At 38.1% G+C, this 16,400-nt stretch overlaps 1 protein-coding gene across 1 annotated transcript in view; it reads left to right on the top strand.

Moving 5' to 3' along the window:
• LOC123659761 (rab11 family-interacting protein 4A) overlaps positions 1–16,400 on the top strand; it is a 53,828-nt gene that overhangs the window by 35,604 nt on the left and 1,824 nt on the right. The window contains exons 8-12 of the mRNA XM_045594938.1: positions 7,235–7,369; positions 11,083–11,235; positions 12,747–13,029; positions 14,052–14,197; positions 15,896–15,940. Coding sequence (XP_045450894.1) covers positions 7,235–7,369; positions 11,083–11,235; positions 12,747–13,029; positions 14,052–14,197; positions 15,896–15,940 — 762 coding nt within the window. The remainder of the gene's footprint in view (positions 1–7,234; positions 7,370–11,082; positions 11,236–12,746; positions 13,030–14,051; positions 14,198–15,895; positions 15,941–16,400) is intronic.

The raw sequence follows: 16,400 nt of genomic DNA on the forward strand, positions 1-16,400 counted from the left end.
TCATGCATACTCTATAACCATATCAGTAGGTATACATGTTTTTTAGTTTCTTGCAAAAAAAACTACCCTTAGGTAATGCACTTTATCAAAACTGTTACAATTTATAATTATATTTTTATGTAATTAAATATATAATGACTTTGTCAATGTAAAATTGAGACTACGATAAGACACTTACCAAAAGAAAGTGTTAAAAAATATTTTTGATTAGATTTTAGTAAAAAAGGGTTACAAATAAGCACTACTTCGTTCGTTTTAATTAAAAACCGTGCCAGGGTCATAACACTACATCGTGATACATACATTGTAGTACGTTCATATAATTGGACAAAGAAAATAATACTTCCTATATCATCTTTTAGTCTGTTCGACATATTATTATTTACTAACAAAATATGTTTAATAGTGCGATTGCATACATATTAGAAACTAATGTAATTTATTTGAGACCTTATAATCGAATATCTATCAAACGTTAAATGAAATCGCTATAATCTTTACAAATATTATAAACTTGTTAGTTTATGAGAATATATGAATATTTTTCATGTACGATTCTCACTCTTTTACTCTATCATTAGTGATATTTACCTTGTCATGATACTCACCATGTAGGCTATCGAAAACCCCAATTGTCACATGCGTTGTTCTATAAAATACCCGAAGGATCGTTACTTTTTGTTAGTAAAACAAAACAGTGGGGGCGATTAAAACAATTAATGGAATATATTTACAAAATTGTTTTATAAAACTAAATTAATATTAAAAAGATTTCTTGAAATTAAATGTTTTAATTATAATAAAAATTCTGAAAGGAAACTTGACCGAAGAATCCTTGATTTTATTTCCTTCGACGTTTTACTAACGTAAAAACTAGGTGTTTTCTTGTTTTATCTAGAACCAGTAACAGGAAGTCGGAATACGTAAAAAAAATGTATTCGTCTTTGATTCAAGTAGATTTAAGAGCCATTTCACAAAAATCGGTAACAATCCGCGAAATTGTAATATTTTGACGTCGTTAATCTCAGTGTTGGATGCAATAATGTAATTTATATTCTTGAAATATAATAGAGCAACCTTTGTTGTATTCCATAGTCAGATCAGAATTTTGATTTATATTATGTGTATAAAATTATTAACCTTTTCATCAGCCTCCTCCCTGGGTAAACGGTCGCAATGTATACTTTGAAGTCCTACTTTTCAATAACCTCTACGTTGAAACCATTTTAAAAAATATCATAATATGTGGAATATAATTTTGTTATCCACTATCATAGATTTTTATTCCATTTGTATCTCTATTAAACGATAAAAAAAATTTAAAGTTACGAATATTTTCCAAATAAGTACAATTTTAAAAGCGATATTTCTCTTAGAAAACTAAGAAATTTTAACGAACTATCTTCATCAAAGTAAACTTACATCATTAAGGAATACAAAAAAAAATAATTAAAAGATGTAATTATTTTTAATACATTTTATATTAAATAATAAAAAGATAGTATATATTGCCACGCATCAAGCCCGGTAAATCAGTCGAGCGCTAGCGCTCTTAGAGGTAAGGTCCACGCCAAATTCTGCGCAGCCGTCTCTTTCGCTCACACGCGCCAAGCGCCTGTTGTTATAGCGGATAAAACGCATTTGATACTTTCATAATAAAATATAAATAAAATAAACATATTACGAAAATGACTGTAAAATAATGTAATGATAATTTCTGTAAACAAATGTATAATTTAATTTTCTTTTCTCACACTATCAATACAAATAGGCATTTCAATCTGTTTGTCTTGTTATTTGTTAATTAATATGTTTGTCGGTGTCGATGTCATTAAATGCTTTTTTATTCATATCGTAAATATTAGATTCATTCGTAAACTGAAAAAACTAAATCAATTTTAAAAAATTATTTCATAAAATTGATTGTTTTAATTTTATTTTAAATTTATTGACTGTTGTTATATAACATACTTGAAATTTTTAACAAATTAATTATAAAAAAAACATTTTATACCATAGTTATAATTTTTATTATACATCAGAAAATGATCACGATGGTCTTTTGGTTGTCACACTATACGTACTAGCACAAAGATCGCGCGGCTCGTACGACTCGCGCGATGCGACCAAATTTACCTAAACTTGCAGAGCGTAAAATTGTGAAATGGCTCTTAAGTCACTACTACTTGACTACATACCAATTTTGTATTAAACAAACAATGACAACTTAACGATTTAACTTAACTAACTACACATTGTTATGTACGTGTTACTTTAAAATTACCGCTTTATCAGTATGTAACTAAAGACTTCAATGATAATATAAGTATTTTACCATAAAAGCTGACTACACGGTCTCTGCACGACATGAATATTGTTTGATATGAGCGAACTGGATTTATTATTTTGTTTGCCCGTAACAATCTTATTGTTAGTTAATATCGACCCAATTAAACAAATAATAAAATAGCTAGGCCCAGTTATATGTATGAGATCCAACGTAATAATATAATATTGTGATAAATTATTTACCTCCACCTATATTTCAATAACCTGCGTAAACAAAAAAAGATTTTTTTCGAAAGCTACCCTCTTATTATTCGTATACGAAGACAAATGTTACTGTTTGTTGCTTAAATGTCAGTCTTTATTAAGACCTGTATTGATTATTGTATATTTATAATATATGATTATTAAGTTTATTCTTTATAAGTTAATGTTTTAAATATAAGTGGAAACTTTGTTGGCTTGTATATTGTTATTGTTTTGTGATAGTACGCTGTTTGTTTCCCAATAAAAAGAAAATAAAAAATTATAGTATAGAATAAAATAGTATAAAAATTATCAGCCAACAAGTAAGGTTCTAAATTTAAGGGCCATATCCGTAAATCTTGGTTTTAGGAGATTCGAACTAGAGACAATTTTCACCCATTTGTTTAATGGATGAAAATTAATTTATATTTACTTTAGTGTATGGAAAAATAAATCACGAACGGATTGGCTGAAAACATTCTCTCCAGTATAATTATCAAGTCTTATACAAAAATATAAACAGATTTTATTAATGTAAGAAATTCTGCAAATACTTCTTGCATCATAACTCGACACACGACCTCATACAGTTCTCACGACGCTACATAGTAACGTGTCTTGGCGACCCACAAAAGGAAAATTAAAGAAAAATCGCTACTCTCGATAGTCGATATATATAGTACAGTCTTGCTCTTTAGTCTTTGATCTTGATAGTATACGTACTTACGTAGTAGTAAAAGTGCGCATTTTTATTATTTCGCATCGAAATTCGACACGGACAACGGTCGACCGTTAGTATCACGATGACTGCATATCGATTTGTTGCTCCGGTCATTGGGTTCGTTTGACTATGTATATCGTGTTGCTAGGTCATTTGGAAATATTATTTTACAAATAAAATATTTTTGTGTTAATAATAAACCCGAAACTTCACGTTAAACTTAACTACAACAATAACAAAGTTACGTCGCGCTTAAAGTTTTTTGATACGATTTCTGTAATTATTATATTCACTATGAACTTTATAAGAGTTCGTTTGTATATAAAAATAAGTTCAGCATTTCTATTGCTTTTTTGTATAGTAAAATATATTATTATATGTAAAAGATTTTACTGCATTTCGCATAGTGACGAAATTCATAATTCACAGAGTAAGTTAACACCGTTTCACTAAACGCAATCTACATTATCGTATTTCAATATCTCTCAACGGAACACCAATCAAAGGAATGATTAAAAAGGAGCATATACCTAGTTCAAACACGATCAAGTTTCAGATTATTTACTTTCGTTCATTCACTCTTTGCTTTCATTTCTATCTAAAAACATTCACTCGCGACAGTAATTGAACGTCAAGTAATAAATATCCGTATATGTAAAGCTGGTACCACTGGAAAGTTGTAAAACGGCTTGGACGAAGATAATGCTTCGCTCTACGAAGTCACGAGCGCAAACTATTCAGCCCAAGCGCCTTTGGATTGCGTTTACCGATAACAATCATAATTTGACTTGTAACTGTCCTTACACCACTTTATAAAGCTAATAATTTACCTAGTTAACGTTGAGGTGAAAGAATTTTAGATACTTGTGATTCGCTACTAAGCGCATTCGACTCTTTTAATTCTAGTAGGTACAGTACGTCCATAAAAATATAAATCATAAATCATTAAAGAAAAATCATAAAATATTTAATATATATTATTTTTTAAACATGAAGACTGAAACGCAATTATGTTATATATTTGTTTGTTATTAATCATACGGAATACACGATTCGACTTATCTTGTTGCTCACTTGTTTAATTCTCTTAATTTGAACATTGTTATCTTAAGTCAGTGTAAAGGTCATTGAAAAAAGTTATCGCTTACTTATTAACCGACTTCCAAAAAAGGAGGAGGCTCTCAATTCGACTGTATTTTTTTTAAGGTAAATATTTTGAAAACGCAATCCATTATAAACATTCCGACGACATTTTAAAGTGTGCCAAAAAAGTGTGAAATTAACATAACAGTTACGTGGGTATTTATGAGTAAATCACGCGTGAATATTAAATGCAAAATAAATAGGTTTTATGTGTCTAACGTTAAATATTGCATAAAATTAGTGTTAGATTTTGTTTATTTCTAATTCTTAGGCTAAAAATAAATGAGAAGATATAATCGATTTCACTATTTTCGTGTAATCGACACTATCAGGTTAAATTGGTCAGTTCAGACCTCTGTTATGAAAAAATTACTTATTATTCAATATTATAGCAAAGTTTACGTGACTGTAATATCAATCGTACTCAAACTTTAGAAAGCTGTCCCTCATTAATCATGAAAAGATCATAGCTTAGTTTACGGAATCATATTAAATTTAGACTAGATTATAAAATATTAGCACACAGTAGCACAGAAAAAGTAAATTCTATTTTTCAGTGATTAATATTATTGTAATGTCTTGCGCTCGCGACGCTATACAAAGATCGGTTCAACGCTCATCAAGTTTCGAGGCAAACACGCAATTTCATTACATTATTCTATAATATCCAGATTAATCAGTGTACAATCTATTTCCATAATAATGTGACTGTAAACAAGAATAACTCGCTTTACGATTTCCCCTAGCAACCACGTCAGATAAAGATTTTTCTTTAGATTCGTTCATTCCAGTAAACCGAGAGTGAAAGGTTACAAAATATTATTCATTTATCGCAACAACAACTATTAAACTAATTTGTTCTCGATGTAGCTAATGGAAATTTAATTCATAAAGCTTATGTAATGTAAATGTAGTGGCTATTAATTTTTAATTCATTCCGCCCAGTTGGACTAAGCTTAACCACGTGAAAGTATATAGATAGTAACAATATTTGATGTCTTATTAACCTGCTGTGATTAGAAATAGTTTTCCATGGCTTTTTTAATTGGAACTTACTTTCACAGATATGATATTATATCGTAGATACATTAAAATTTAAATCGTTACGAACTGAACACATTATGAAATTTAAACGTGTAAAAAATGATTCACGTTTGGCGTGTATTCAATTTCTATTATTTTTACAGCTGTTACACTAAAAACGAATTTTCTATGAATGTATATTTAAAATTAAACTAAGAATTGTGTAAAAAATAATAAAGCTTTCAAAGAAATTATGACTCAATGCTTAATCCTGTAAATGTGTGTTCTAAATTTTATAAGTAGAAATCACATCAAAATTATATTTTTGCTCGTGTAACAGACAATAGCTGTCTAGTGTAAATATGCAATATAAAAAAAAAATGTTAAACAAGTACTCCATTCAATAAACCATTTAAACTGAAACAGCCTCGAGTACATTCATCTGTATCGTCCAACATCTGCCTCATTCATTACATCGCACAAGCGTTCATTGCTCTCCGATCCCTAGAGCCTAAACGATCCTTCCTGTTTGTCGCTGTGCTCCTTTGACGTTACCATTAGTCACGGTTGTGCGTAAAGAGACTGAACTAGGGCCATCTGTGCCTTAACTATTTACTTACATATGCGTAATTTGTAGTTTGATGCTTGGAATATATAAATCTTACAAAGTAAATTGTCGTTATTGAAATTTTGTTCCGTTACAAGATAATGTGAATAAATCTACTCAAGTACCTATAACAGTTAGAAATTTGGTCAGTATAAGTAGAGCTACATTTGAACTTATGATTAGTACATAAATATAAAACTTTATTAATTTGTTTAAAACATATTTGAATTTACAGTAAGAAGCAGAAATAACTTTTAATAGACATTTTTTGGAACATGTTAATGACTATGTAGATAGATATAACAGGTAGTAATTGAAAATCAGTCGATCTTTCCTAGGATTGATATTTTAGTACTGAGTTACATACCTTTTTGCGATTCTGCAGCACACATACACTGTATTTGAGTGTGATATTATTAAGATATTTTATTTGTTACTTTTATTTTTGTTTACTCTTTTATTTGTGTATAGTGGAATGTGGAATTGTGAATAAAGTTTTTATCTATCTATGTTACATATATTAATAAAATTTTTATCTCAAAATACAAAATTTTAAAAAAGGATTTGCTTACAAATTCTTTGACGACGCTAAAACGTAAGTCAAACCAAATCACAGGATCAATGATGCTCTTTAAGATCGATTATTTACAGTCGCACTTTATTTCGTAGAACAATTCAAGGGCAAGAACAAATTAGTTTTACTAGATGTTAAAAGTTTACAAGACTCGTTTCAATTCTAATAAACAGTTTAATGAGAATTTACGGGCACGAACGTCCTGTAAGTGTTTACAATTATAAATTTTCTTCTTCTTCGTATCTTTTCGGTTCACTATTTTAGTCACATAAACATTGTGTTAAAACGTTTGTGTTTTAAAGCAAAGATCATTCACAAAACATGCTTATTTCTCTATACTCCATACTTGCTTCTAAAAAAAGAACGACTCTACCAATTGCTTATTATCTTCCTAAGTTTAATACTAGTAAGAAACACTTGATCAACGTCAACCACTAAGCTGTACCTGTTATTTTGGTCAATAACTTTGGTCCAGCTGTAGGCATTATGAACTATAATATTTACTATAGTATTAATCATATTAGGTACTTATTTAAAAAGGATACTACTAATAGCTTGGTATATATGTATACAGAGAGTATATTGAAAAAGCAAACAATTAATAGCAATATTAACATAATCAACTTTTTCACAGGTCCAACTACTGCAACAGCAAGTGACAACTCTCGCCGACACGCAAAGTACGGCGGACGAGAGGTACGCACGCGCGAAGGCCGATAACGCGGTGCTGCAGGCGCGGGTACACATGCTGGACGAACAAATACGAGAGGTATAGATCATAGGTTTTTAAACTTTCATAGTCACAGTTATTAATTTCATTTTAACGGGACTCTTTGCGATGATCATTTTGAGTATCCTGATATTTACACAACGTTGCAGACGCCATTGTCACTATATCACTATCAGGGTGTCAGCGAGGGTTTTCTGATTTTGAATGACAAAATTGTAATAGGTAGATAATTGCATCTTTATCAAAGAATTGTGTACTTTAATGACAAATGAAATAAAGATAAAATTAAACGAGTTTTCAGAATCACAATTTTTAACGTTTTTAGCTGGATCATAAACTCGTAGAGTTAAATATTATACAGTTGCTTGAAACTCTTAATATTCGTATCTGATGCTTATCTGTCACGGTTTTAATAAATAATTTAAAAATAAGTTATAGATGACTATTAAAAATATACCTATTGTAAAATTGATGACAAGTAATAAATTTTACTCACAGTTCACAGTAGTTTTTACTGTACAAAAATGAAGATCACTCAAATAAACTACTACTTCCTCGAATAAAATGAAATCGTATTAAATATCATTTGTATTTTATATATTAAATTCTCGTGTCACAATGGTTACTATACTCCTTCGAAACGGCTGGACCGATTTTTATGAAATTTTGTGTGCATATCGGGTAGATCTTAGAATCGGCCAACATCTATTTTGCATACCCCTAAGTTATAAAGGGGAGGGGATTAATGGGGTTAATAACATATATGGCAAAACAACGTTTGCGGGGTCAGCTAGTATTTGTATAGATACTATAATTAAAAAGTCGTGTATTGATGAATGTACTCATAATACGGCGCCGCGTTGGCGCAACGGTCACAGTCATGGATTGTACCTGTTGCGCTGGCGGTTGCGGGTTCGATCCCCGCACGTGACAAACATTTGTATTGGCCATACAGGTGTTTGCCGTAGTCTGGATGTTTGTGCAGTCCTTGTGAGTCTCCCCACCTTGCCTCGGAGAGCACGTTAAGCCGTCGGTCCCGGTTGTTATCATGTACACCTGATAAGGATCGTTACTCATAGTAGGGAATATATCCGCCAACCCGCATTGGAGCAGCGTGGTGCATTAAGCTCTGATCCTTCTTCTACATGGGGAAAGAGGCCTATGCCCAGTAGTGGGATATTACAAGCTGAAGCGTACTCATAATACAAACAGTTTAATCGACGCTAATAAATCTCTAGGGAAAACAAAAATGATTTATTTATGATAGATAATTACTGTAAAAACAACATGGGAATTGACAATAAGCTGTTGCAATTCGGTCTATTCAATACGTTCCGCATGAATAGATTCGAGTTACTGAACAATCAGCGGTAAACCGCGATTTTAACGAAAACTAAATAAATTAAAAGACAGGTTTCATAAATAAAAAGCCAAATCTATTAACATTTACATCCACTGAAACAAAGTAACCGTATAGCTTGACAAAAAATAATTTAAATTATAAAAACCGTAAGACGAAAAGATGATTTTCCAATCAATAGGTACTCAACATAAAATTGTCTTTGCAGAGATATATAAATAAAGTTACTTTCCCAAACACAGGAAAGTCATTAATATATAGTTACTTAATTGAAAATATGTACATAAAGTAATACAGGTATAATTACAGCTAAAACCTCATCCTTACGCAGATTAAGTATTGCGTGCTAGTATTTCTTTGATCCTACATTTATTGCTAATATGAAAGTTAACGAGCATGAACGGACGCTTAATAAAAAAAATTGAACTATTTGTGTTAAATTTTGGTATGTAAGCTTAAGAAACGGATACGGTTACAGCAGTAAGAATATAGCCACCCCATCTCTTCCCGTGGGTGTCGTAAGAGGCGACTAAGGGATAACACAGTTCCACTACCACCTAGGAATTTAAAAAGCCGACCGATGATGGGATAACCATCCATCGGCTTTGAAATACACAGATCGAAGACGGGCAGCAGCGTCTTCGGTGCGACAAAGCCAGCCCTGCGGTCACCAACCCGCCTGCCCAGCGTGGTGACTATGGGCAACACACATGATTTCACGTTATTTTTAGCGTGAACTTGTGGAGGCCTATGTTCAGTAGTGGACTGCGAAAGGCTGAAGTGATGAGTGATGATAGAGATTTATTATTGTAATAAGAGGTATTGAGGAAATGTTCAAAAAGAAAATATGTAAACACTTTTTGCTAATTACATTGGAAGAAAATAAAAATGTATACACTCTTTTCTTCTATAGTCTGTTCGCCTTAATAAGCTAAGTAGCCTATCGCTGTAAGAATAAGGCCGCACTGCGGTCGGCGCAGAAGATCATCGCGGTGAGGGTGATTCGGGGGTATCGTACGGTATCGTGGGCTGCAGCTACTGCTCTAGCTGGCGACCCCCCGTGGGAGCTCGTGGCGGAGGTCCTTGCCGAGACCTACTCATACGTCTCGGGTAGGAGGGCTCTCGGTGAGAACCTCACGTTGGACGGGATCCTACGGGTGCGCCGGATGGGGCAAGAAGCATTAATGCGGAGGTGGGGGGAGGACCTGTTGGAGCAGCCGTATGGCACTCGCGTAACGGCTGCCTTGCGCCCGGTCCTTGAGCGGTGGATGCGCCGTAAGCGCAAACCCCTCACCTTCCGTCTGACGCAGGTTCTCACCGGGCACGGCTGCTTTGGTGAATACTTGTGTCGGACGGCCCAAAGGGAGCCGACGACTGAATGTCACGATTGTGGCGCGGCGGTGGACTCTGCCCAGCACACCCTCGAGGTGTGCCCGAGATGGGCGGCGCTACGTCGCGATCTGACGACAGTCCTCGGAGGGGACTTGTCACTACCGAGCGTTATCACCGCGATGCTCGGTGACGACGAGTCCTGGAAGGCGATGGTCTCCTTCTGCGAGACAGTAATGTCCCAGAAGGAGAACGACGAGCGGATGAGAGAGGGGGCCGCCGACGAGGCCTCCGTCCGCAGGCGACGAACGGGGGTGCGTAGGAGGCGCTACTTAATGCGTCTCCAGTAACGCCCCTGTGCCCATGTCGGGCCGGGATGGGAACCCGGTCCTGCTAGACATGGCGTCGTCGGGATTGTTCAGAGGTGAGCCGGACAGTCCCATGGAGGAGAAGTCTGGTCTTTTCGCCGAGGCCAGCCTGTCGCTGGAGGGATCCTGTTGCCTGCAGTTCCGGGACCCTCCAATTAAAGCGGCTGAAGGCTCCCGCAGGGGTTTTGGTCGGTAGTGCACCCCCAAGTGCTAAGCCGACATACGGTCTAGGAATGCCTACCCGGGCATCCTGGATATCACCCGTAAATGGGTTACCCTGCGATATCAAAAAAAAAAAAAAAAAAAAAAAGCCTATCGCTGTCACTTAAACCAATTAAATCGTAGTAAATTAAAATACTGGGTACATATTGACCAGTTGTAAGTAATCCCAAACAGCTGGTTCTATTTTCTTAATGCGAGTAGACAATAATTATGTTTTTATTTGAATTTGTTAATTAAAACCTAACTTTTAAAACAGCTTATTAAAACTAACTTTATGTATGAAAAAATCAAAATTACTATATTCAAGCAGGCTTCTTACTCTCTTAATTAATTTCAATTAGAGGTGAAGCTACCACCGATTCGGAATGTATATTCTGCAGAGAAGAATCGGCAAGAAACTTCGCAGTTACTCGTTTAATAAAACTGTGCTAAACCACTGTACACAGCAAAATAAAGTCGAACACGCATTTCAGATCGAGTGTAGATGTGAGGAGCGTATTGCTGAGGAGCAAAAGCGATGTCGCGACGCTATCGCGCGCGTTGAACGCGACCGCGATGCGCAACTGGCGGCTCTCAATGACCGCCTCGCCGCCGCAGAGGCAGAGGCCTCGCATCTCAAGCAAGAGGTAAGCTTATCAATATTTTATTTAGTTTTATTTTTATTCGTTACTGTACACCACAATTTTACGGAACTTAAAGATAGTTGCAGATTACAAAAAGGAAAACTTAGGTACATCGAAACCGGGTACATAATAAACTTACATACAATTACCTACATTCTAAATACTTAAGGATAATATATTTATAAATAAATGAAAAGATACAATGAAAATATTTTACCATTGGGCAAAGGCCCGAGATAAAGAGAAGAGAAGATGGATAAGTTTCACGACGGATAAGTTGATTCATTGCGGGTCGGCGAATACGTACATCAGAATTTCTTTTGTAACTTGCCAGCATCCTTACGGGCAATTTAAATTTTTCAACGTACATGTATTATTATACAATGCAATAATTTATTTTATTATATTGATATTACTGGTATGGTGAAAGCATTCATATGACGTAAGAATAACACTAATTCTCATAAAATGATTTACGTTTCTTTCTATTTTATGTTTTTAAATTAAAAGAAACCAACTCACTTTCGATTAGATAAGATTTGTAATAAAACATGATTGGTATCTTCATTGTGCTGTGTGGCTACGGCACTAAAGAATTTAGCCACCCCCTCTCTTCCCGTGGGTGTCGTAAGAGGCGACTAAGGGATAACAAGGTTCCACAACCACCTTGGAACTTAAGAAGCCGACCGATGGCGGGATAACCATCCAACTGCTGGCTTTGAAATACACAGGCCGAAGACGGGCAGCAGCGTCTTCGGTGCGACAAAGCCAGTACTGCGGTCACTAACCCGCCTGCCCAGCGTGGTGACTATGGGCAAAACACATGAGTTCACGTTATTTTTGGCGTAAACTTGTGGAGGCCTATGTCCAGCAGTGGACTGTATAGGCTGTAATGATGATGTAATGATGGTATCTTCATTATTTCAAATTAGTAGATTATGTAGACATACTGGATATAAATATTTATATAATGTACGGATCTTATTGACAATGAAATAAAACGATGTGTTGCTCTGTAAACAAAGATTTATTTTCCTGAGTTATATTCTATTAGAAACTTACACACTATTACACTCTAAACTTAAGTAAAACTCACCTGTAAACAAAGAAACGACATTTAACGTTTATTATTCACAGTGTCAATTTCTTTATTAATCTTTTTTAATAATCTAAACAAATTATATAAGGTTTAGTCTTAACCGCAATATCATCTTTTCCAAATCCATCAATTTATAATCTCTTCATTTGCATTGACAGCACTGCTTTACGGCCAGTACGTAACATTCAAATCAAAGAAAAGTTTATCTATTTCTTTACATTTATTTAAAAATAACGCTGTAAAACTTAAAGATTTGATACATTTTATATTGGTTATAGTTTCTAGTATAACGTATCTCCTACCATGAACGTCCTTGAAACGTTTTGTAGCTAAAAACACAGTGAACCAGCGCAACAGCCAGTGCTGTGACCGCAGCACGAATCCCAGTATTTGGTATTTAAAAAAATGTCCACAGGTCGGCCGACTGCGAGGAGTCGCAGAGACGTTGCGCGCGAACGCCGACATCGGCAGCCGCAGCGCGCGCGAGGCGCAAGAGGCGGCGGGAGAGCTCGCGGCGCAGCTGAGCGCGGCGCGCGAGGCGGAGCGGCGCGAGCGCGACGCGGCGGAGGCGGCGCGCGCGCAGCTGGCGGCCGCGCAGCAGGCGCTGCGGGAGCTGCGCGCCGCGCCGCCGCCGCCGCCCGACCCGCGCCTGGCCGAGATGAGCCGCGAGCTGCTGCTGCTGCGCGCGCAGAACAAGTGTGAGTGCCGCACGTACATCGCCGCTGTTGCCTTGTACCGCGTCAGCTGTTACGCTCGCGATACTTGTTACTCACCCACTTACCGGACTTCTCTTTTTTTTTCCAAATATTTTTGAAGTAAAACTTCAAAACGCACGCTTAACTTGTGGAGTGAGCTGGTGAATGCGTGACGGGAGAGCTACGAAAAGTGTGATCGGGCGAGGCGAACGGAAGTTGAGAGGAAGATATAAGTTAGATGGAGCTAAAGAAGTTTTACTTCAGTCTTGTGGTCTAAAGCACACTCGTTTTTTTTCATTAGGCGGGTTAAGCACGACAAACAAAATTTCCTGCTACAAGTCTGAAGTAGCTCGACTGGAGCAGTACATTAAGCTTACTGAAAATCAGAACTAAATAATTCTGCTTTCAAGTAAGGTGGCCAAAACTCCTGGAAAGAGTCAGGAATAGGGTCGGCAACGCTCATGCGATGCTCCTGGTGTTGCAGGTGTCCTTAATTCCATAGCCCACGGTATCCGCTTACCATATGGGTCGTATGTATTATTTGTCACAATTGAAATATAAAAAAAGAATCGTCAACAAAGACAATGAATATCTCTAAAGATAGCCAGAGAGTACATTAGTGTAGGCGCTTAAACGTGTATCAGTGTGAGTGATGTGCGTGTGTGTATGTTTGTAGTAATAGTGTGATATCCGGCTTAAGCAATATATACCTTCATGTCTTTAGTAGAAATGATCCAGTACACACATAAGATAAGACACACACAAGATATATCAACATGTATTTAATAGGTCGTCTAATAAAATCGCGCCCAGACAACGTTAATTTGCATAAACTGTCCAGCATGTAAGAACGATTATAATTTAAAATGAAAGGACGTCCCCATAGCTATGCATACACGTATGCGTGACGTGCACGTATGTACGTGTGGCCGTGTGAGTGCACGTCGTAAGCACAGACAGTAAATAGAGTTAGTGGAGCCGCGTATATCCAAGTACACAGTAACGAGCGCCGCGTTGTGTTGCAGCGCTGAGCGAGGCGCAGGAGGAGCTGCAGGCGCAGATCCTGACGCGCGGCGTGGAGGCGGGCCGCAGCCTGCTGGACGGCGTCAGCGGTCCGCTTGGCGCCGCGCGCTCGCTGGCGCACGAGCTCGAGCAGATGAGCGACGCGCAGGTGAGCACAACACACACACACACACACACACACACACACACACGTGGAGGCGGGCCGCAGCCTGCTGGACGGCGTCAGCGGCCCGCTCGGCGCCGCGCGCTCGCTGGCGCACGAGCTCGAGCAGATGAGCGACGCGCAGGTGAGCACAACACACACACACACACACACACACACACACACACACACACACACGTGGAGGCGGGCCGCAGCCTGCTGGACGGCGTCAGCGGTCCGCTTGGCGCCGCGCGCTCGCTGGCGCACGAGCTCGAGCAGATGAGCGACGCGCAGGTGAGCACAACACACACACACACACACACACACACACACACACACGTGGAGGCGGGCCGCAGCCTGCTGGACGGCGTCAGCGGCCCGCTCGGCGCCGCGCGCTCGCTGGCGCACGAGCTCGAGCAGATGAGCGACGCGCAGGTGAGCACAACACACACACACACACACACACACACACACACACACACACACGTGGAGGCGGGCCGCAGCCTGCTGGACGGCGTCAGCGGTCCGCTTGGCGCCGCGCGCTCGCTGGCGCACGAGCTCGAGCAGATGAGCGACGCGCAGGTGAGCACAACACACACACACACACACACACACACACACACACGTGGAGGCGGGCCGCAGCCTGCTGGACGGCGTCAGCGGCCCGCTCGGCGCCGCGCGCTCGCTGGCGCACGAGCTCGAGCAGATGAGCGACGCGCAGGTGAGCACAACACACACACACACACACACACACACACACACACACACACACACACGTGGAGGCGGGCCGCAGCCTGCTGGACGGCGTCAGCGGCCCGCTCGGCGCCGCGCGCTCGCTGGCGCACGAGCTCGAGCAGATGAGCGACGCGCAGGTGAGCACAACACACACACACACACACACACACACACACACACACACGCGCGCGCGCACACACACGCGCGCACACACACACACACACACACACACACACACACACACACACACACACACACACACGCGCGCACACGCACACACCCACACACACACACGCACACACACACACCTGCCGCCGCACCACACTATACGCCTTCGACGTTTGGACTTTAGCCCGGTCTCTGTATTTAAAACGATACGCTTTAGTCAGAAACAAGTTTTGAAGTTGGGCTTTGTTAAAATGAGTGATTCAGTGATTTTATGTTAACACCTACGTTTCCGCATAATTGAAACACTTTATTCCTCGAACTCTTCAGTGGGGTGACACTAGCCGTGAATCTTACGCGAACAGATAAATTAACGTCTCACTTCCGATCGTAAACGTAACAAACAACAGAGAGTGACATCACCGACAGGACAGGAAGTTCATTTACAGCTCTGATATTCATAAATGATCAAGAACTGTATGACATAGTACTACTCGTATAGAGTGCGATACTTACCCATCAGATTTCTTATCATTCTATGGACCCCTTGGAACCGCTTAAGCATGCTACCGTGAAGGCTGTTGACTATGAACTAACTTCATCGCAAAACATTCATCTTTTTCATTATAGCATTTAAACATTTTTTTTTTTCATAATTATGTTTTTTTAACAGTTTTCAGTTATATCTAGGTTTAAAACCAATACAAAGAATTAGTAAATTAGCTAATCATATCGCTTCGCTTCTAGATTCATTTCATACATAATTTGCGATGAAATTATATTGATATATATGCGTTTTTGCAGCTCGTTGGTAGCACACACACAGATCACAGCATAGAGTTGGAAAAGGTACGCCATTTACACTAACGTGTGCATGTCCTGTACCTAGCCTGACCGCATGTCTTAATTCACATATTTTATTATTAAATACTGGGTATATCAGCATTTTATTAACATTTCTACCTTAAATATACGTGTGGTTCTATTTTGGTCCTCTTAATCTTTTTATCCAACACTAACATTGAACTTTTTATTGAATGAAATGAAATATACCTATACCCCTACTGTGTTATTGTAAACATTGTTAGTTTAAAATCCATGTATCTGGCGATTAAATTAAACAATAACTGCTATATTGATAACTTATCGCGTTATTATTATTATTATTTACTGCTATTTTTACCATAAATATTCTTTTTAAACAATCAAACTGTGTACAAACCAGACTGTTACGACATGAATTTGACTATTTGTATGTTTTGCTGAGTTCACTCACATGCGTCAGCCGTATGAGAAGTTAATATATTGT

Source organism: Melitaea cinxia, chromosome 14, assembly GCF_905220565.1.
Source record: "Melitaea cinxia chromosome 14, ilMelCinx1.1, whole genome shotgun sequence".
NCBI classification, from domain to species: domain Eukaryota; kingdom Metazoa; phylum Arthropoda; class Insecta; order Lepidoptera; family Nymphalidae; genus Melitaea; species Melitaea cinxia.